Raw genomic sequence first — 21,140 nt, forward strand, 5'->3', positions numbered from 1 at the left:
TTAGCACCTGCCTTTGGCCCACGGCGTGATTCTGAAGTCTGGGGATGGAGTCCTGCATCAGGTTCCCTGCATGGAGCCTGCTTCTGTCTCTGCCTGTGTCTCTGCTTCTCTCTCTCTCTCTCTCTCTCATGAATAAATAAATAAAATCTTTTAAAAAAAAAGACTTATTTATTTATTTTTTAGAGAGAGAGTGTGCATGCACACACGTGAAAGAGAGTTGGGGGAAGGAAGGGTAGAGGAAGAGGAAGAGAGAGAATCTCCAGCAGGCTCCATGCCCAGCATGGAGACTGATATGGGGCTCGATCTCATGACCCTGAGATCATGACCTGAGCCAAAATCAGGAGTCTGACACTTCACCAACTGAGCCACCTAGGCGCCCCTGTAAAAAAAATTTTAAATCAAGGGACAAAAAAAAAAAAAAAAGACAAAAAATAATCAAGGGATACTTGGGTGGCTTAGTGGATGGCCATCTGCCTTCTGCTTAGGGCATGATCCGGGGGTCCTGGTATTTTATATGAAAACATAGGAAGAGACTTTGAAGCAGAATGCAAAGTTCATATGAATTTCTAAAATTCAATATATGTCTGTCAAGGAAGTGCTGTTGTAAGTCCCCTACCCAGGCAATGCCCCCTGTTTCCCTGCCCCCATCCCCTGATCTCCCCAGCCCCTCACCCTTGCCTGCTGTCAGGGTTTCCACCTTTGGATTTGGGGAAGAGCTGGGCTTAAGGAAGAAAGGGCAGGAGGTTGAAGCAGATAATGTTCAGACAAACTGTGGAGGGGAACAAGTAACCAGCAGAGTCGCAGTGCTGTTCTAGGACTCTGTGGCCTTCCAGTTCTTCAGGCTTCTCAGTCCTTCCTTAACCATGCCCCGACCTGGGATCCAGGGCAAACACTGTGCCAGGTTCTCAGCCCCCAGGATTAGCAATGCCAATTAGTGAAGTTCAAGGAGGCAAAGGAATCCTTTCTTCTTTCTTTTTCTTTTCTTTTCTTTTCTTTTCTTTTCTTTTTCTTTCTTTCTTTCTTTCTTTCTTTCTTTCTTTCTTTCTTTCTTTCTTTCATTTACTTATTCATGAGAGACAGAAACAGAGAGAGAGAGAGAGAGGCAGAGATACAGGCAGAGGGAGAAGCAGGTTTCCTGCAGAGAGTTTGATGCGGGACTCAATCACAACCTGAGGGAAAGGCAGATGCTCAACCATTGTGCCACTCAGGTGCCCCCAAATGAGTATGTATGTATGTATGTATGTATGTATGTATTTATTTATTATTTTCAAATGAGTCCTTTCAAGGGCACAGAGAGGCCAGAATGAGAGGAGCAAAGTTTAAGCCCAAGAAATCACTTATTATCCCTGGAATGTCCAATACTACCCCAGAGTGTTTTTGGGGTTGGGTGGTGGTAGGCAGGGAGCCCTTTGCAGGGATCCTGACATTGCAGAGCCCATGTGGGACTTGATCCCCAGACCCTGGGATCATGTCCTGAGCTGAAGACGCCTCAACTGCTAAGCCACCCAGATGCCCCCATTCTTCTATTCCTTTTTTTTTTTCTTTCTTTATTTATGATAGTCACACAGAGAGAGAGAGGCAGAGACACAGGCAGAGGGAGAAGCAGGCTCCATGCACCGGGAGCCCGACGTGGGATTCGATCCCGGGTCTCCAGGATCGCGCCCTGGGCCAAAGGCAGGTGCCAAACCACTGCGCCACCCAGGGATCCCCCCATTCTTCTATTCCTAAAGGCCATTCAGCTCACACCCTTACTTCCATTGAAAGAGCTCACTCGGTCTGAGAATCACTACTGTGTCCAGCTCCTGCAGAAGATGTAGCAAGTGAATATTTGTTTCCCACCAGATTAGAGGTAGGGAAAGAATATGCTCACAACATGGAGTTAGGTGGTATTCTTGTTCTTAGGGGAAAGCTGATAATGGACCTCTGTCCTGCAGTTTCTGCATTCCTGAAAAGCATCGAAATCAATCAATATAAGTCTGGCTTTCAAACTGAAGCATCCTGACTTAGAAATCCTGACTTTATAATCTTAAAAAAAGGGGCATCCCTGGTGGCTCAGCGGTTTAGCACTGCCTTCAGTCCAGGGCCTGATCCCGGAGACCTGGGATCGAGTCCCATGTCGGGCTCCCTGCATGGAGCCTGCTTCTCCCTCTGCCTCTCTCTCACTCTCTCTGTGTCTCTCATGAATAAATAAATAAAATCTTTTTAAAAATCTTAAAAAAAAAAAAGAATAAGAAAAGGAAAGAAATCCCACTTCAGTGGCAATTTATCTGACTTGATTGACCAGTTGTCAGGTAGTTCCTATCTTTTGACTTTGAAGTTTCTCTACTCCTTAGCCTTTCTATAAAGAAAGATGATGTAGTGTAGAAGGAAGAGCCCTGAACCAAAGCAAAGACCTGGATTCTAATTCTGGCCATCCCACAAATTAGCCGGGAGTGCTTGGATAAGTTACTTAACTTTGCTCGGTTTCAATTATCTGCAAAATGAAATAATAAGACTGGATAGGCTTACAGGTGATGCATGAACAAAGACTCACCGTCTACGTGGGAAAAAAACCTCAACCCATACTCTTATGCAAATCAGGAATGTTTTGGCTCATGTAACTGAATTGTCCAGGCAAAGTTCTGGCTTCAGGCAGAGACTGATCTAGAGAGCCAGATGATAGAAATCTCCATCTGTGACCCCTCTTTCTGTGCTGGCTTCATGCTCAGGGAAGCCCTCTTACATCCTCCCTGGCTTAGCAATGTCAGCACATATAGTGTATCCTAGCCAAAAGTTCTAGCAGAAGTCAAGGTGCTGAGGCTCATAAGCTTTGCTTACCTGTCATGAACTCATTTGGGGGGGGAGGAGGGAAGAGGATATGGTGTTTTGATTGGCTAGCCCTAGGTCACATGCCCATTGACAGGGGAGTGAGAGAGGGGTGGTTCTCAAAGGAAAATCTGTACACTGCTAGGCAGGCAAAAATAGTTGGCCACAAGTGATGCAATGGATAAAAAAAAAAAAAGGTTGAGTCCAGATCCTGTCACTAACTAGCTGGGTAATCCTGAGCATATTATCTAATCTCTCTGAATGTCAGTTTTCTCATCTAAATAATGGGATTAGTCTCTATTAGGTGGGGTTAAATAGGATAAAGTATAAAAGGTGACTGATATGGTAGGAGCACAACAAACATTCAGCTTGGGATGCTTTGACTTTATTTATTTATTTATTTAGATGCTTTGACTTTAAGTTAGTGATGCTAAACATTTCAATACAAGAGCAGCTCTTTTTTTTTTAATTTTATTTATTTATTCATGAATGACACAGAGAGGCAGAGACACAGGCAGAAGGAGAAGCCGTCTCCTCACAGGGAGCCCGATGCAGGACTCGAACCCTCGGCCCAGGATCAAGAGCAGCTCTGTAAAGAATAACTTCCCTTATTCCCTTATGTAATTTCCTGCTGAATGAGGCTCCTAATTTTCAGCCTGACAAATCTATATTTTACATAAAATAAAGCCTTGACAACTCAGTTATGGAGATTTCTGTTTAATTTTCTTGTTAACTCAGGATTAACTTGGCTAAAAGATTCTTTTGGTTTCAAACTCTGGCATTGAAAATCACTCTAAATTGTCTGAATCCATTCACTTGCTCTAAGCCCATTCTACTGAATAAATTGGGTTTGCTTTTTGATAATGGATGATCTTTGAACACTTTAGGGCTTTTAGGTCAAAAAGTTGGTGCCAAGAAGAGATCTTCCCAAGGCAGAGCTTCCACAATCCAGCATTTCATTATAAATCAGACCACTAGAGCCAAGAAGAAGGGACTCAAAGAGACCACATTCACAAAAGACTGATGCCATTATTTGCATAGCAATTTATTAGTTTGTGATCAGGATAGTGTTTCAAGACCATAAAATACCAATGTCCTCCATCCAGGAAAGCCACTCTCCTATGGCAGAAGACAATTCATCAGCCAGTAGCTCAGTAGGCATGGAGCCAGTCTTGAGGACCACTTCAGTAGGCCATGGTGAGGTCTGATAGATCACTGCCACCGTGACCCACTTCATTACACCAAATGTAGCATTTGCTAAACTCTGCATCTTTGAGCTTCTCTTTTCTAGGCACTGACCATGCCTCTCTAAGATCCATCATCTATATCTGGTCCACACCATCTATAATGGCCTACTCAATGAGATATCTCCTTATTCAATTGTTTTTTTTTAAGATTTTTTAAAAAATTTATTCAGAGAGAGAGAGAGAGAGAGAGAGAGGCAGAGACAGAGACACAGGCAGAGGGAGAAGCAGGCTCCAGGCAGGGAGCCCGACATGGGACTCGATCCTGGGCCTCCAGGATCACACCCGGGGCTGCAGGCGGTGCTAAACCGCTGCGCCACTGGGGCTGCCTGCCCTTCCTTATTCAATTGTAATCATAATTCAGTCTTGCCTCTCTGAAGTTTCACTAGGTTACCATGATGAAAATTTGTGATTCCAAATTCTTCAGGTGTTCACTTAACATCCTATCTCCACCAGGAGCAAGTTTTACTGTACAAGTTTTACTAGTTAACCCACAGAAACAGCAATATTTCCATAATAGCAAGGTCTTGACATCATTCCCAGATACTATCAACTATTATCTTTTTGTTAAATTTTTATTTATTTATGATAGTCACACAGAGAGAGAGAGAGAGAGGCAGAGACACAGGCAGAGGGAGAAGCAGGCTCCATGCACCGGGAGCCCGGCGTGGGATTCGATCCCGGGTCTCCAGGATCGCGCCCTGGGCCAAAGGCAGGTGCCAAACCGCTGCGCCACCCAGGGATCCCACTATCAACTATTATCTGCAGGTGTACTCACTGGAACTATGAATTTATGACAGTGGTGAAAGAAAACATGCAGGGCTTGGAATGAATCAATATTGACCACTGACCTCAACATATACTTAGGGAACAGATTCCTTAAAAAAAAAGGGGGGGGGGAATCCCTGGGTGGCTCAGCAGTTTAGCGCCTGCCTTTGGCCCGGGGCGTGATCCTGGAGTCCCGGGATCGAGTCCCACGTTAGGCTCCCTGCATGGAGCCTGCTTCTCCCTCTGCCTGTGTCTCCGCCTCTCTCTCTCTCTGTACTCTCATGAATAAATAAATAAAATCTTAAAAAAAAAAAAAGATTTCATTTATAGGAGCACCTGGGTGGCTCAGTTGGTTAATGGGAGCCTCCTTCTCCATCTTACTCTGCCTGGGCTCCCCCTGCTTGTGCTCTCTCTCTCTTACTCTATCAAATAAATAAAATCTTTTAAAATTTTATTTATTTATTTGAAAGATTTTTATTTGAGAGAGAGAAAGCAAGTGCACACAAGCAGTGGAAGGCCAGGGGTAGTGGTAGGGGTAGAGGGAGAAGCAGACTCCCTGCTAAGTGGGGAGCCCTACTCAGACTCCATCCCAGGACCCTGAAATCATGACCCCAGCTGAAGGCAGACGCTCAACTGACTGAGCCACCCAGGCGCCCCTAGGGAACAAATTTCTACGATGGATTTGACATATTTCTCTTTCTTTGAAAACTCAAGACAATGTTTTTTTGGTCATCAGGACATTCTGCTAAGATGGCAAATTGAGTTTTGAAGATACTATTTCTACTAAGGACAAACACTGTGATGGAATTCTACTTTGTTTCTCTATCTCAACTTCTATACCTTTGCCTCTGGCTTTTGTCTGATTACATGTGTTATCTCTGCTCTTATTTCTTGCCTATGCTGTGGCAACTTCTTGTCAGTCTCTATTTGTTACTCTTCCCTTTGTACTTTGACTCTATGATGGGCACCTCTCACAATTCCTCCCTCATTTTTTCCCTCTATCTTCCTCTCTTCATCTGTTTCTTCCTTTTCTTTGTTCCTTCTTTTGTATGTTTTTATCTGTTTGGGGTCTGTTTTTGTTTTGTTTTCAGATTTTTAAAGTAATCTCTACACCCAACGTGGGGCTCAAACTCACAACCCTGAGATCACACATGCTCTATGACTGAGCCAGCCAGGTGCCCCCTTCCTTTGGATGCTTATTTAATCATTTGCGCCTCCCCCCAACTTGTTTCCCCCTCTGTGGTTCTCCTCAGTCCCTTTTCCTATTCTTCTATCTCAATTTACATCCCTGATTCTGACTTCTCTTGATTTTCCTACCAGTCTCTGCCTATCAGTTCCTGTCAGTCTCTGTCTTTGTGTTTTGCACTGTAGCTGTTTGTCCTTTGTCTTCCTGCCTGTCTCCAACTCAACATAGTTTCTACTTTCTTTTTCTGTCAGTGAATCTTTCCATTGAGTGCCTCCTCCCCTCCCTGTCCTGCTCCTCAGCTCCTCTAAGTCCCCTCATCTCTATTTCTCCCTCTCTTTTCTCTCTGCCAACTTCTCTAAATGCCCCTCTTACCTACATCTCTCCTGAGTCTGGACGTTCCTCCTTGTCACTCACTGTTTCTCTGCCTAGACCATCTGTGCCTTGCCCCCTTGGGGTCCCTTCCTGTCAGCTTTTATTTCTAGTTTTCTTATTCTCTTTGTTTATGACCATTTTACCAGTTCTGTGACTTTAGTTCCTGTCAGCATCCATGACAGACTTTCTCAACATCTCTACCAAAGGTTCCATGTCTTGCTCTCCAGCTCTCTTCAGCTTTGTCTCTTCTATTCAGGTGACCTTCTCTTTCTTTCTATCCATCCCTCAATCTATGTATACCTGTTCCCATCATCCCATTTGTCTTTCTCTAGCTCAGCTTTTGGGCAGAATTTTTTTGTTTGTTTGTTTTACTCTTCCTGTTTCTTGCTTTTGCTCCTCTATCTTTTCTGTGGGTAATAAGGGTTATCTCCTTCTGTCCATTGTTTAGAATAGTAATCTTAATCTGCTTTACATTTCCCATAACTTGGCTGTTCTGCCTGAAGGAGAGATTTTGTGATATAGGGGACCAAAAAAAAAAAAAAAAAGGCAGAAGTCTTTGGGGAGCAGGGCACCTGGGTGGCTAGTCAGTTGAGCATCTGGCTCTCAATTTCGGCTCAGGTCACAATCTCAGTGTGGGGCATGGAGCCTGCTTAAGATTCTCTCCCACTGCCCCACCCCTCGAAAAAAAAAAAAAAAGTGGCAAGGGAGAAAGGAGATGGAGAGCTTGCAAATGAATCCCAGAAGAGAGTCAGATATTCCTTAATCCTTCTGCCGCCAAGTGGAAGCCTTCCCTCATCTACCTCGGTCTCTGCCTTTCTTCTTCCACAAAAGGCCAATGGAAAACGCTACACTTGGCACCCAGAATGAATGTTTGAGTTCCTGTTATGGCTCTGGACTTCAATATTGTTCTAAGAAGGCAGACCTAGTTCATTCCTTTAAGAATCTGCATTTTCTTTGAAAGACAGTAAGAAATTTTAAAAGGCAGATATCGGACTTTTAAAAAATGTAAAAGGCAGTAGTATAAACACAGTAGTATGGCTTTGAGAACCAGAAATATCAGCAGCAATTGTAGTGGTCCAGTTCTTCTGTTTCTTGGCAACTATTATGTCCATCCCTACTGGCTACAGATAGCACCTGTTATGGCCTCCTCCCACTGCTAGAATTTGGTCATCGGTGAGGCCTCTCTTCCCTCTGAACCCACCCCCTCCCCATCAGATCTCTCTGGTCCTAATAGGACTTCACCTTTCTTCATCTGTTCCTGTGTTTAAGGTAAAGGATGCCATTAGCAGTTTCATTTAACTTCACGCCTCCTGTCACCCCTTACTGGTAGCACTGGCTATCCCTCTTGAGCTAGTTTGCTGGAAGAAGCAGTCATCTGATGATGGAATTCACTGAACAATAGCCCAGTTTCCCACCCATCCAAGAACATCAGCACTTCTCCAATTCTAGGAATGGGGGGGGGGGGAGTGGGTTACTTGGAAAGAGGGGCTGAGATACTGAAAATTCAGTCCAGTCCTTAACCCTTTGAGGGACTGTGCACTGTAGACCACAATCTCCTTTTCCTGGCCCTGCCTCCCTCAGGACTGGCAGAAGGGGAGCCTTGGCCTCTCTCTAGTCTTGCAGGCTGAGAGTGGAATCCTCCCTGGTGACAAGCTCACCATCACAACATCCCCTTGTGCCTCTGGTTTCCTTGTGCCCAGGGATGGGTGAGTGGGGCCGAGACCGCAGGACATCACTGACCAAAATACGGATACCCAGTGCAATGCTTATGGCACCCACAGTGACCAGCCCAGTTCCACCAAGGATGACCAGAGGAGGGGGCACTTGGTGTTGCTGTCGGATCAGCCATATACTCATCCACCCCAGAGGCACTAGGCGGAAGAGGGCCAGGGTGGCCAGAGTGGCCCAGCTGGCCACACTGAAGGCCAGGGATGGGGCCTGGTGAGAAAGCAGCAACAATTTTCGTAGGTGCAGGCAGGCAGAGTTCAACTCCAGGAGCAGAGACACCACAGAGAGGCCCACATAGTGGCTGGACAGAATGGCAGTGCTGAGGCAGCTCACTACCTGGGGAACCGGGGTCAGAGGTCAGAGGACCTTCTATGACCTCCCGCCCATTATGTACCAATATCCCAGGCCTTAAGACAGGGGCTCCCAAGCATTTTTGTGGCACCGTGTCAAAAATCTGCCCTTAAACTTACCTTATGTTGGAGCCTGAATGGCCTTAACCCTTCCATTGGATGGGAGGAGCCATGACCCAGTGGCTGTCTCCCCTGGTGCGGCAGCAGCATCTGCGCAGTACTCCCCCCCCTTCCATTCCTGGGCTTTTGTGCCCCATTCCCATTCCCTATACTGGGGCTCCTCAGAAAAGCTCCATATGCAACATTTCTGCAATCAGATGGGACACGTGAGCGAATCCAAGCCACTTAGGCAGTGCTCAGAGTCTAGCTGTGGCTAGCAGTCAATCTGCTGCCCCTCAAGCCAGTCCAAGGTTGGGGAGGGCAGGTGCCAACAGGGGTCAGAGACTCTAGGAAGTCATTGGACAGAAACCTGAAGAGAGATTGAGGACCCAGCCCCAGCATACCACCCTTCCTGTGTCACCTTTCCCTGAGGCTCACCACCAAATGATGACAAATAAGTTCCCAGGCCTGGCCCAAGGTCTCGTTCCACAGCATGTCAAGTCCATCCGCCAAGAAATAACCTATGGGAGTGGCATGAGGAGGGGAGGGGCATTAGGCTTCTCCCAAGTTGTACCTCCTGGAGAGGAATCTTCATCCCCACCTTTTCCTAGGTCTTTAAAATAACCAAAGCTGCCAGAAACATTGGACCCCTATGGAGAGAGGAAAGGCGACCTGGAATCACCATTGGAAGGTTGCTCCCCGACTAACCGGCCTGGCCTTCCCTGCAGACTTACCCACCGACACAGCCACCAGCACCAGGGCCCAGGGCGGGTGGCCGTGAATCGGGTCGGCAGCCATCTGAGGATACAGCAACAGCCTGTAGGAGATGGGGGGCCATGGTCAGCATCATGCAGACTCAGACCCCATTCTCCCGCTGTGCACGCTCACCCGCCCATTCACACACCGCACCCAGTGTCGGACACTTCCATTGTGAAGAGGCCCGCCGGGTCTCTTAATCTCAGCTTTCCACCCCTCACCCTCACCCAGGTGCCTCCCAAATCTCTATACTCCGCACCCGAGCAGCGCCCCGACCCCTGTGAGCAGGCTGTGCACCAGGGAGACACAGATGTTCCGCCACTTCCAACGGTCCTGGGCAGCAGATCCCGGCGTGGGCAGCAGCTGCAGCGCCCAGTGCAGCCCCCGGAAGGCGGCGAAGGAGACGCTGGTCACGAGGAGCCCCCAGGGATCCATGGCCTGGTGGGCGGGCTAGGTCCGGTTCAGTTTCTTGGACCCCTGCGCTCTCAGCCCGGACTCATCCAATGCCAGCTGCGAGGACTGCTGTGGGGACTGCGAACAGACCTCGCGACAAGAACCGGTCCTCGGCTTCCCCAGCCCACTACGCCTGCGGAATCCCCTGTAACTTTTCCAGGGTCCGACCACGCCCCCATCACTCGGCTAGGTGGTGATTGGAGCAGCCGTGGGGCCACGCCCCGGAGCCACCGCATCCGATCGCGTCCCGCCCTAGCGGGGGTTGGAGGGTTGGGGGCTTCCAACCCGAGGGCCTTCCCCCGGGGACCGAGCCTTGCAATAGAGCTCAGGGGGACTTCCGGGATGTCTATAGGGGTCTTCCCCAACGCCACGTGTCCCAAACCCCTCGGAGTTCCAAAAATAGGTCACTAATCTCACCTGACGCTCGCACAGCCCCCGCCCCATTGTCTTTCACCTCCTCTCCCTAACTAACCTCTCACCTGCTGGTCGTCCCTCCCACGGCACACTCACCGACCCGAGGGTAGAGGCCAGCGCACAGCCACTCCCTCTTAAACGTAGCCACCGCTCTGCCCCGCACCATCCCCAAGTCTCAGCTGTGGGGGCATCTCACTTCCTTGGAGCCACCCTTTCCACCTCCTGAGGTTTCTAGACCTCTAACACATCATAGCAACCCTATACTTACAACAGTCCTGTTCCCTTACACAGTACCTTCAAACGGAACAACAGCTCCCATTTTGCAGAAGCGATCCACTGGGGACTCCTCCCCCCAACCGCTTCTGGGTTCCCTACAGCCTTGCTGTTAGAAAGGAGAGGCAAAAGGAAACCTCTCAGGACCTAAGACTTGAAAAGCACCCCTCCCCCCAGGGCTAGGTACAAGTTAGGTGAATAGAATTCACTCTTCCAATCTGAGGCATAAGGAGAGGTCACACAGGGTTGCCTCAAGGTTGGGGCAGAATCAAAGAGAAAAACAAAGACTGATAGGATTCTAGAACCTTTCAGCCTGGAGAGGAAAATATGCCCCCTCCCCTTCCATCTCCTGAAGAGTGACAGGTTTTTACTGTTTTCCTTACTCCACTCCACACCTCTTTAGCTGGCTGAAAGCCAGCAATTCAGAGAGCTGTTTCCCGTACATGGAGAGGGCAGATTCCAGCTACTCCTGGAGAATGAAGTTTTCCACATTCTCACCACCCCTTTTCTTCACCAAAACCCCATTATGTCCAAGGGGCGAGGAGCATCCCCTTCATTCCTCCACACTCACTTCTCCCAGCTTTTGAAAAAAATTTACACTGATTATTTTAAATTTTATTATATGAAAACCATACAATGTAGAAAGTTTTAAAGTTACAGAAAAGTCAGAGGAAAATCACAATGACTCTGTTCCACTGTCCAAAGATAACCACTATTATTAACATTTTGTCTTTTTCATTTATGTATACAATATACCTATTTTTTTTTTGAAGATTTATTTATGAGAGACACAGGGAGAGAGACGCAGAGACTTAGGCAGAGGGAGAAGCAGGCTCCCTATGGGGAGCCCAAAGTGGGACTCGATCCCAGGATCACGAACTGAGCCAAAGGCAGACACTCAACCACTAAGCCACCCAGGCGTCCCAATACACCCATATTTTAAAAACCAAAATTGAGATCACATAACACACTATTTTAATAAACTTTTTAATATTCAAAGAGCATTTTTCTTTCCAGTCAAATGTTTTTCTGCATGACTTTTAATGGCTATGCAGTACCCCACCATCTGGATGGATATACAATGATTTACTTAAGCAATCCCCCATTGCAAATTTTCATTACAGCAGAAAAGAAATGAATTCTCAGACAGTTGCTTCTCATTTTCTCTATTGCAATACTGGGATGACCATCTTGTAACTAAATTGTTAATTATTTTCTTAGGATAAGTCCTCAAATGTAGAATTACTAGGTCAAAGGCGATGGAAACTTTTATTAGAGTGTTTGAGACATATTACCAAACTGACATCCAGGAAGGCCATAACAATTTGCATGCCGATATGCAATGTATAGGAGTCTTATTTTAGTACTTCTTTGCCAATACTGGGCTTTTCTTTTAAAAAAATATAATTTGCTAAGGAAAAAATGCTTTCAGCTATATTTTTCTTTCTTTAATTACCTAATGAAACACATTGTTTTTCATGGTTTTATCCATTTGAATTTCTTCTATGCATTTCCTGTGTATGTCCTTTCACAGCTGGTTCTTGCTCCTTGAGGCTGCTTTATATAAAAACTACAGGGTAAAAAAACAAAACAAAACAAAAACAAAAACAAAAACTACAGGGTAGGAAGGTAGTAGTAGGTGGATGAAGCCACAGGACACTTTAATACAGTCTCATATCTCTGAGGGAGGCAGTAAGTAACACTGGAGAGAAATAGTGAATGAAGCAGAAGGCTGGGAGCTTGTCCTTGATGGAGGCTGGCTGTCCTCCCTCCTGGAGTGCTCCTGGCCTTTATGGGTCCCCTCTGTGGGGTGCCCAGACAGGGCCCTGTGTTCTCCAGGCCTGGTCCTTCACTGGTCTTCTGCCTGCCTGCGTTCCCAGGCTGCTCTTCCTCATCTTTGCTTCATGATGGGTGAGGATGGCAGAGCCACATACCCAGGGCTGGAGGGAGACACTGTGGCCAGTGAAGCGGGGAGGGGAAAAAAGGATGGAAGCAATGTCCAGGGACAGAGCAATCTTTGTTGCAGACTATGAGTAGTCAGTCTACCCACCCCCTCCACCACAGTCCCACACACGTCCAGCTCAGGCTGCAGAAGGGTGGGTTCAATGATCTACTCTCCTAAATCTGTTTCTCATAGATAGAGAATAAAACCCAGCTACCTCAACGCCTCTTGTCCCACTACAGGATAGCTTCCTGCAGCTTCTGAATTTGGCCACCTTCAGGCAGGGAGACTGGGCCATGGTTGAACTACACCAGAGCCTGAGCCACAAGAGTTAGACTGCATCAGGAGCTGGGGGTGGTAGGTTTACACTGCTTGATGCAACAAAGGGGGTCACACCCCACAACCCACCTCTCCTGGTTGCTGGAGAGAATTTCCTGCCTGCACAAACTATCCTAGAAAGTAAAGTGAGGGAAGAAACGGAGGAACAGTAGTTGGAACCCCATCAGTGGCTGCAGTTCTGTTTTGGGTGGTAGAGGAAGCCAGGGGCCACCTTTGCATGATGAGACATCACTGTAGAGACTGAGCCCCTCCCTCTAACTCTCCCCCACTACCCTCCTTGGGTTAGTGTGTTCAGGGATGGGGGGAGGAGCAACAGCTTAAGTTTTGTTCCTACCCACAGGGAGAGGAGAGCCCAGGCTCTGAGTAGTCTGTAGAAGTAGGCTTCTGATTCCCTTCTGCATACGTATGTGATTTCCCATCTCACAGGTGGAGAAGCTGAGACAAGAGGTCTAAGAGTCCAACATATAGGTGATTATCCCTGAATCCAGAGTCTAAGCCAGTATAAGAAAATAAAGGGAAAAGTAAGAGCATGGAGATGACTACTCAGATGGGAGTTTCAGTATGATCTTTTCCCTGAAGAATAAATTTACTTAGGACCTCCCTGGAAAGGCAGTAGGGAAGAAAAGGAGACAAAGGAGGAGGACCAAGAAAGACATCTGGGTAAAGGGGTAGACAGTTTTCTTTGCTCCTGTTATCTTCGCCATGTCACATCAATGTAGACCAACTAACCTTGAGTGATCACAGTCATCTATTCCCCCATCCAACCAGAGTCTCTAATCTAAAATTGTTCTCTCTTGCTGGGTCAGTCTGGCTGAAGGCTCTGAACAAGGTTTCCTTTTCCAAATGGCATTATTACTCCCGCTGTTCAGACCTTCCCAGCCCCAGTTCTGTCACCTTCCAGATGAAGGGGAAAGCAGCTCCTTCTCCTCTTCCTCCTCCTCCTTGAAGCCAGGGGCAGAGGGCAACAGTTCTTCAACTGGCAGCTTTAGCTGGGTCAGGACATAAAGCTTGCCACTGAAGAACTACTGCGGCTCAGCCAGATGAGGGTGTGGGAGGGACAGGCTCCTAAAAGGAAAGGGAAGAAAAATGGGAAGGATCTGAGCAGGGCCATGTTACAGGGACACTGTCCCACTGGCCATCAAAATCCAGCTCCAACAGATGCTCAACCTGTAACAAAGGCTTCTTGCTCTGACCTGGGCCCGCAGGAGTGGTTAACTTCAGTAAGAAGCAAGAGGCAGCTCTAAGCAGACTTCCTTTCACCTCCTTCCAGAACTGAAGGCTGTAGAGACTCATGCCTGCTCTCACCCCTCCTTGCCCCAGCTATCCATGGAGGGCCCAGCCTCTTCAGCATTCAGAGAGGGCAGGACTTAGAAACCTGGACACACTCCACCAGTTGCCCAGGTACCAGGTGAGAAGTTGTACCTTAGATCCAGAAATGTGAGTTCAGTGATCAGCCCAACTGATCTGTTCCCAGGGAGTTCAGCTGAAGAGTTTGGGGGGCCTACATCTGGCGAAGAGTGAGGAAGGGAAGAGGTCTAGAGTTTGGAAGGTCAGCAGAGGCTCCAGGGACTGTGAGAAGAGGACAGGGGACCAAAGGCTGGAGGGGAGGGAGGTATGGGCAGGGTGGACGGGCAGCTTCCCCAAGACTCTTAAATGCCAGGCATTCCGCTTGCGCATTCCGGGTACATCTGGTATGAATTCCAGGCTGTCTGCCGGCCCCTCCGTGTCTGAACTTTGTTCCAAGTTCCAAGCCCCGCCCCCACAGTTCCAACGCATGAATCAGCAGGAAAAGCCGGGCCCTGCAGCATGGCCTAGGGAGGGGGCTGGGGGCGTGGCAGTCTTGAGGGCCAGAGCTGGGGAGGACGGGTCTCTGCTGACACTCAGTCCAAGGGCATGGCCCATGCCACTGAGAGGCCGAGGCAGTCTTGTCTTGAGACTTCTATACTCAGAGGGTAAGAAAGATTACGGTGGGGGTGGAAGGTTTTCAAATTACAAAAACCCTCTTGGGAGACATGAACTTTGTGGTATCTTCCTTCCCCCAGGTGACCAGTCCAACTCCTTCCCACTCTCCTCTGTCTGAGCCAGCTCTGTTCAGCCCATAGGATTCAACGGCTGCTCAGAGTCTGTGCCAAGCAGGTGCCCTTGGCTGCAGGGCGGGGTGGGCCCAGGGCACTGACCCTCTGACCAGCTGCTCCATCAACCCTTTGGCACCCTGACAATTCCTAGCCCAGTCTGACAGCCAGGATGACAGGCCAAATGAGTTGGAGGCTGGAACTAGGGCCGGAGGGAGGTGGGGGCGAGCCTAGCGAGAGGCCATAGGGAGGGGCCAAGAGTTGGCCGAGAGGTGGGGAGAGAGGGAGCCCAGTGATGACTAACCCAGGCGCCCCACCCAGCCAGCCGGCTTCCCAGGCGGTCAGGGCCAGGCCTGGGCTAGGGGCCCCACAACCGGACATGCTGGGGGGAGGTGCAGAGGTGACCTTCTCTGGGCCCAAGACGGCCAGTTAGGCTGGGGAGGGGGGGTTAGAGTTTCCAGGTCCTCCTCCAGCCCGCTTCCCCCACCAACCGCGGTGAAACCCTAACCTTTGGGTTGCATAAGGCCCCCGCACCGCCGCCCCCTACTCCTCTCCCCTCCCCCCTTACATAACATCCCCTGGAGAGAACGAGAGGAGGGGCCGGCCCGCCCAGAGACCCCTTCCCTGCCAGGGCTCTCAACTGGGCCTGATCAACTGCCTGCCAGTCGAGGAAAACTACCTCCCCGCTACCCGCCCGGTCCAAACCCTCCTCAAGCTGGGAAGCTAGTTCCCGTATCCTCTGACCAGGGGGCGCCGAGGTTAGCTGACCCCAGCCCTCTAGCCCCTCGTCTAGCGCCTAGTCACTCCGCCAAACCCTCCGCCACGACTGTCATCCCGGACTCTCTTGAAACCTCCTGCCACACTACTCCAGCCAGTCCAGACCCCTCACCCCAAGAGCTTCCCTGCCCCCGCCGCCCCCTCACCCCTCCCCCGGAAGGGCAGGGTGTGGCCACCAGGACCCTACTTCCCCCCATTACCCCGTTTGCATGGTTCCCTCCAGTGCGGCCGGGACCCCAGCTCACACCCACCTGGTCCTGGGTGCGGGGGGTTGCTGAGGGTAAGGGAGCAAATCAGTGCGTCCATCCCCCACGGCCGGCGGCGCTGTGTCTTCCCTGCGCCCAGCACACACCGGCTCCAGTCTCCGATCAGCTGGCGGCGTCGTGACGCACAAGCCGCGATTGCACCGCCCAGAGCCAATCACCGCCCACTGTTGGGCAGCGTGACCACACCCACTTGGGGGCGCCAGCGCTTCGCCCAGGTCCCGCCTCTCCGGCCGTCTTAGCTCTGATTGGCAAGGAGGCCACCCCCTTGCCCGGCGGAGCTGCGCTAGGCCACGCCCACCAGCTCAGGAGCTCGCCAATACGTGAAAGGGTGTGGCTGAGCCCTCCGCCTAAGGCCTCTTGCTTTGAAGAGCGCTACGTCAAACCAGAGTCCTAAAGAGCAGAAGGAAGTGAAGGCGCGTGTGTTTGCAGTGCACACTGGTCAATGTAGTTCTCGGTCTGACACCTCGTTCCCAGAATCCAGCGCGCTCTGTGAGTTGGCATTTTTAAACTCATTTCTGAATCCATCCCAGCGAAGTCCTTAAAGGGCTACAGCCCCTCCTTTTGGGAGCCGTGAGTGCTGCTTTCACACTACCCCAAAACGGATCCGCTGGCTTCTGCGCACTGAGGCGATGGCTCTCTAGAGAAAGCTGGCGCAGGCGAAGCAGCAGGAGCGGGAAGAACTGACGGTGGCAATCAGCTTCCAGGGCAGCAGGCTCTTCCATTGGATGAGGACTCCTGTAGGCTTTGGGGGAGGGGAGAACTGCCCCCCCTTGCCTAGTGCTAGCTTTCACTAGAGGGATCTAGTCCTCCTCTCCTGGCGGGTGGAGGCTTTTCTAACCAGGAGACTTTTCTCGTAGAGTATGTCTCGTCCCAGTCGTAGACAGATTCTCTCAAGCAGCAACCTCCTAACAAGATTCATAGTACAGTCTTCACCTGAGGGTAGAAGCAAGACTTGTGGACGGAAACTAGGGGATGGGTCATGCCAAAGTGTCAACTGGTAAGAACCCCAACCTCCGCCTAATACCCCCATTCTGTCCCGCCTCCCAGAAGCCTTTCTCAGACTCAGGCCTACTTAGAAGGGATTGCAAAGGTAGAGACCAATGAGGAGGCCGCCCCTTCTCCAAGGGCCAATCAGTGCCTAGTGGGGGAGGGGAATGGGCAAAACGGAGAGGAACCCAATGACTTGGCAAAAGCTGCCGAACCGCTTATTTAAAGGGGCAAGTCTGGGACCCATAGCAATTTATCATCCCCCGCCCCCGCTCCCCTAAAGACGAACGTGTAGACACGGATCCATGATTCTTCCATAGGCCCCCGATTGAGTGTGAGGGTAACTGAGCCGGAAGGATGAGCCTGGGGAGTGAGATAGTTCCTCTGTATTAAATACGGGCTCCACGAAGTAACCGCCCTGGTTCCTAGGAGCTCCCGAATTCTCGGCCTGTGTTCTGAACATTGTGCCTTTAAGGAAACTTCCTGCCTCCTACCTCGGTAACAGCTGATTGTTGGAAAGTGTGACCTCAGGGGACGAATCAGCTGTTACCACATCCTCCTCCAGGCCTGCCCTCCTCCATCCCCCTATTCCCCCCACCCACCCCAACGCCTCCGCCCCAACCCTCATTGGTTGTGAGGGAAGAAAGGAGATGGAACCCCAAATATGGGGGACCTGCTTGTACTTTCCTCTTTCACTCCAAGACTGTCTCCCTCCCTCAACCCCCCTCCCCCCCCCTTCAATCTGCTGGTTTTTCAGAGATTCTGAGCTTGGAACAAGAGTTATTTCCTGTCAGCTCAGACCCACCTTCTCAGGTCTAGAAGGGGGCCTGTATTGGGGAAGTCCAGAACCTTGGCTGGCTGGGTGTGTGAGTGCTCCAGGAATGGATGCTGGGGAAGGTCCAGTGAAGCAGCAAACCAAACCAGGAGAAGAGAAATGTCTGTGGAAAGCAAGCCTCCTGGGGTCAGAACCCTGCTCCCCAGGCCATTTGTCCCCCTACTCCCTCCTCATGTTGGCTTATTTCTTCCCAGCCAGGGACCACCTAAGTGGACTCCCTTGGCTTAGCCCATTCGGTCCACTTCTAACTTAGATGCCACCAGGCTCTTTATTTACACTCACCCTCCACAGTAAGGGTGCTAATGTGGAGCTTCCCAGGGGCTACAGGTGGAATGCGCTGATCCCAGGAACCAAGGGCTTTGACTGGAAAGTCCTGCAGGAAGGTAATATTTTACCCCAGCCCTGAGCTGGGAGTCAGGGTCATTACAGGACAAGCTTGTGTGAAGTCCCAGGACTGACTTGGCAAGGCTGGGAGAAACTGAGCAGGGCCTTGGCCAAGCTTGGAAGAAAGAGAAACCTCACCAGCTGCCCCCATTATCCATTATCCTTATCTTGGAATTCCCATCCCCTTCTTACCCAAGGCTTTTGGGGTAGGCCCATCGCCATTTTGTTTGGCTAACTCCCCCTCCTTTCACCCTCCCACCCCACAGGGCAAAAGTGGCTTTGAGTCCAGGGTTTCTCAATCTCAGCACTATTGACATTTGGCTGATAATTTCTTATTGTGGGGGGTGTTATTTGTAGAATATTTAGCAGCATCCCTGGCCCACTAGATGAAATTAGTAACACCCCTACCCTGAAGTTATGACAACCACCAGTGTCCCTGGACATTACCAGATGTCCCTTGGGGGCCAAAATCTCCCCCAGCTGAGAACTACTGAATTAGACAAACTTGGATTCAAATTCCAGATCTTACCAGCTGTGAACTTGAAGATACTCAACATCTCTTCACCTCCATTTCCTCATCTGCAAAAGAGTGAATAATAAATTCGCGGTTTATTATAGGGATTAAAAAAGGATTATATTTGAAAACACCTAGCACAGTGTCTGGCCCACTGGCCCACAGTCGGTGCACTAAATGTTAGCTTCCTTCACTTTGCTCTCTGCCAGATCAGCAAGAACTAACCTCACTCAGCATGGGCTGACTGCCTGGGCAGCTGCAGCTTCCCTCCCTGACTATCCAAGCCAGGAAACTCAATATTGAGGTTGGCGAAAGGGAGTGGTTAATTTGGTCCCGGATTCCCCAAAGCCCAATGGTGGTTGGGTTGGGATTCTGGGGGAAATTTGGGAATTGAGCTGTTACAGAGTATTATACCAAGATGTGGCCTACATTAGATTTAACTGGGGTGCTTGTTAAAAATTCAGATTCCTGGGACCCCTGCGTGGCCAGCAGTTGAGCATCTGCCTTTGGCTCAGGGCGTGATCCTGGGTCCAGGGATCCAGTCCCGCATTGAGCTCCCTGCGAGGAGCCTGTGTCTCCCTCTGCCTGTGTCTCTGCCTCTCTGTGTGTGTGTCTCTCACAAATAAATAAACAAAATCTTAAAAAAAAAAAAAAAAATCAGATTCCTGGGTCTCCCCCCAGACTACTGAATCAAAAGTACATCATAAAGTTTGGCCTTGGGGATGCCTGGGTGGCTCAGCAGTTGAGCGTCTGCCTTCGGCTCAGGGAGTGATCCCTGGATCCTGGATACAGTGCCACATCAGGCTCCCTGCATGGAACCTGTTTCTCCCTCTGTCTGTGTCTCTGCATCTCTTCCTGTGTATTTCTCATGAATAAATAAATAAAATCTTAAAAAAAAAAAAGTTTGGCCTCGAATTGGGGAAGGTGTCCGTGTCCAGCATTGTAAAGACATCCTATTCAAGGGAAGAACCATAAGTTAAGGTTAGTTACACTCAAGGTCATTGTTGTAGTACAAGCTGAAACTACTAGAGGGCAGAGCACACATCAACTTGCAGGGAGAAAAAGTAGTGCTGCTCAGTCTAGGTAAACAGACCAAAGACCAGATGAACCCAAGTTTAGTGGTACTAAGCAGCAGACACTACCCATTATCAAAACCAGTTCTCTGTCTGCGGGTACTCAGACCAAAGTTGGGGTTGGAGATTGTCAAGGGACTCCTAATTTCTCAGGTGAAAAAATAATACTGCATGGCCGAGGAGTACGGTGAACATTAGTTTTAGAATGAAATAGTCTAAGTTTAAATCTTGGCTCTACCACTTCTTATTTATGTGACCTTGAGCAGGTTACCTAAGGAAGTCAGCTTCCTCATTTTAAACAGTTATAAAAATATCTTCTTAAAAGGGTTGTGGTGAGGATTAAACAAAACAGCAAAGTGCTTAGTGGGATGCCTGGCTCCTAATCAGTGCTCCAAGAATGATGGTTCTAAGTTATTACTGCCCAAGGCCATGTGACCAAGCACATTATGGGCTCCCGCTGCTGCTGCTGCTGCTGCTGCTTCTTCTTCTTCTTCTTCTTCTTCTTTTTTTTTTTTTAATAAATTTCCCGCTGCTTCTTCAAGAAAGAAGATACAGATGGAATCCAATCACAGCTAGCCATTTGTTTCCTCTGTTTCCTAAAGACTTTAGGACTTTAGTGTTTCTTAAGTGTCTTTATGGATTCCCCCACATCACTACACCAAACTCCTATATAAGACAAAATCGCTTTCTAGGAGAGACTCCCCAAAACAGCCAGAGGCTTTACGATGTTCTATTTGCCCTGCAAATGAGTCAGAACCGAGAACCCTAGAAGAAGTCATGTAGTTTTGGTGCTAGCTGTCTGGTTTCTGCTCCCTATTTTGCACCCTCCCCCCAGCCAAGGTAGGCACTGCAAGGCTCTGACCACAGCAGCAGGCTCTGGCACCTCAGACACAGATCTTCAACAGGAAGTCTTCGGGGAACGTTTCCTCCTATGAACTACAAGCGTCTGGGCATGGGACACTTCTCTCCCTCTCAGATCGCCCAGAATTTGAAAGAAAAGAGAGAGAAAGCCCCAAAAGGGCTGGAGGCACAGAGCTGGGGAGGTGTGGAGGGAGGACTCTAGGGCAGAAAGTTTGCACACCAGCCACTTGGGCAAGCCTCTTTGGTGGCTCTTGGGTATTACCCCTAAAATATAAACCATATTGACTGTCTTTTCTGCTTCAGGGGGTGTTGTAAAAGCCAGATGGAATGTTATTGATGAAATGTGTTGGAAAACTAAAAGGTCCTTCACTTGGTAGGCAGCTTGGAGGCGCTGAAGGGGCTTAAGGCCAAAAGCCCTAGCTCTGCTGGCGGCTTTTTATCTATAAAACCAGAGGGGAGGGGGGGATCAGCCCGCTAAAGGCTGGGATCTCCGGAAAAATCCTCCTTAAATCCGCGTTCTGGTGCGTGCAGGAGGAAGCCGGCGAGGGAGGGGGAAACCTCGTGGCCTTTCAGCATCCCTGCCCCTGCTCCGCAAGGAAACCTAGCCGCCACCTGACCCGAGCAGAGCACCGGGAGGAAGGG

General features: G+C 49.5%; 1 protein-coding gene, 1 long non-coding RNA gene and 1 other non-coding gene across 5 annotated transcripts; 1 reads left to right on the forward strand and 2 right to left on the reverse strand.

Moving 5' to 3' along the window:
- Positions 1-5,274: 5,274 nt before the first annotated feature.
- TLCD2 (TLC domain containing 2) lies at positions 5,275-10,463 on the reverse strand. The gene is made up of 4 exons (XM_038548479.1): positions 9,568-10,463; positions 9,287-9,369; positions 8,991-9,073; positions 5,275-8,439 (listed from the first exon to the last, which is right to left on the reverse strand). The coding sequence occupies exons 1-4, from the start codon at positions 9,741-9,743 to the stop codon at positions 7,987-7,989; spliced, it is 795 nt and encodes a 264-aa protein (XP_038404407.1). The 5' UTR covers positions 9,744-10,463; the 3' UTR covers positions 5,275-7,986.
- A 3,230-nt stretch (positions 10,464-13,693) lies between these two features.
- Positions 13,694-13,753, reverse strand: MIR22 (microRNA mir-22). The gene has a single exon (NR_049383.1). It is a non-coding gene; the product is annotated as a microRNA mir-22 (primary transcript).
- Positions 13,754-15,766: 2,013 nt separating this feature from the next.
- On the forward strand, positions 15,767-19,404 carry LOC111097459. Of its 3 annotated transcripts, XR_005364765.1 has the most exons (4): positions 15,879-16,333; positions 16,702-16,841; positions 17,589-18,868; positions 19,029-19,088. It is a non-coding gene; the product is annotated as an uncharacterized LOC111097459 (long non-coding RNA). The 3 variants fall into 3 exon arrangements; XR_005364766.1 differs by having other exon boundaries at positions 15,767-16,581; positions 17,589-19,404; XR_005364764.1 differs by having other exon boundaries at positions 15,807-16,333; positions 17,589-19,404.
- Positions 19,405-21,140: the final 1,736 nt, after the last annotated feature.

Source organism: Canis lupus, chromosome 9 (assembly GCF_011100685.1).
Source record: "Canis lupus familiaris isolate Mischka breed German Shepherd chromosome 9, alternate assembly UU_Cfam_GSD_1.0, whole genome shotgun sequence".
Classification (NCBI taxonomy): Eukaryota; Metazoa; Chordata; class Mammalia; order Carnivora; family Canidae; genus Canis; species Canis lupus.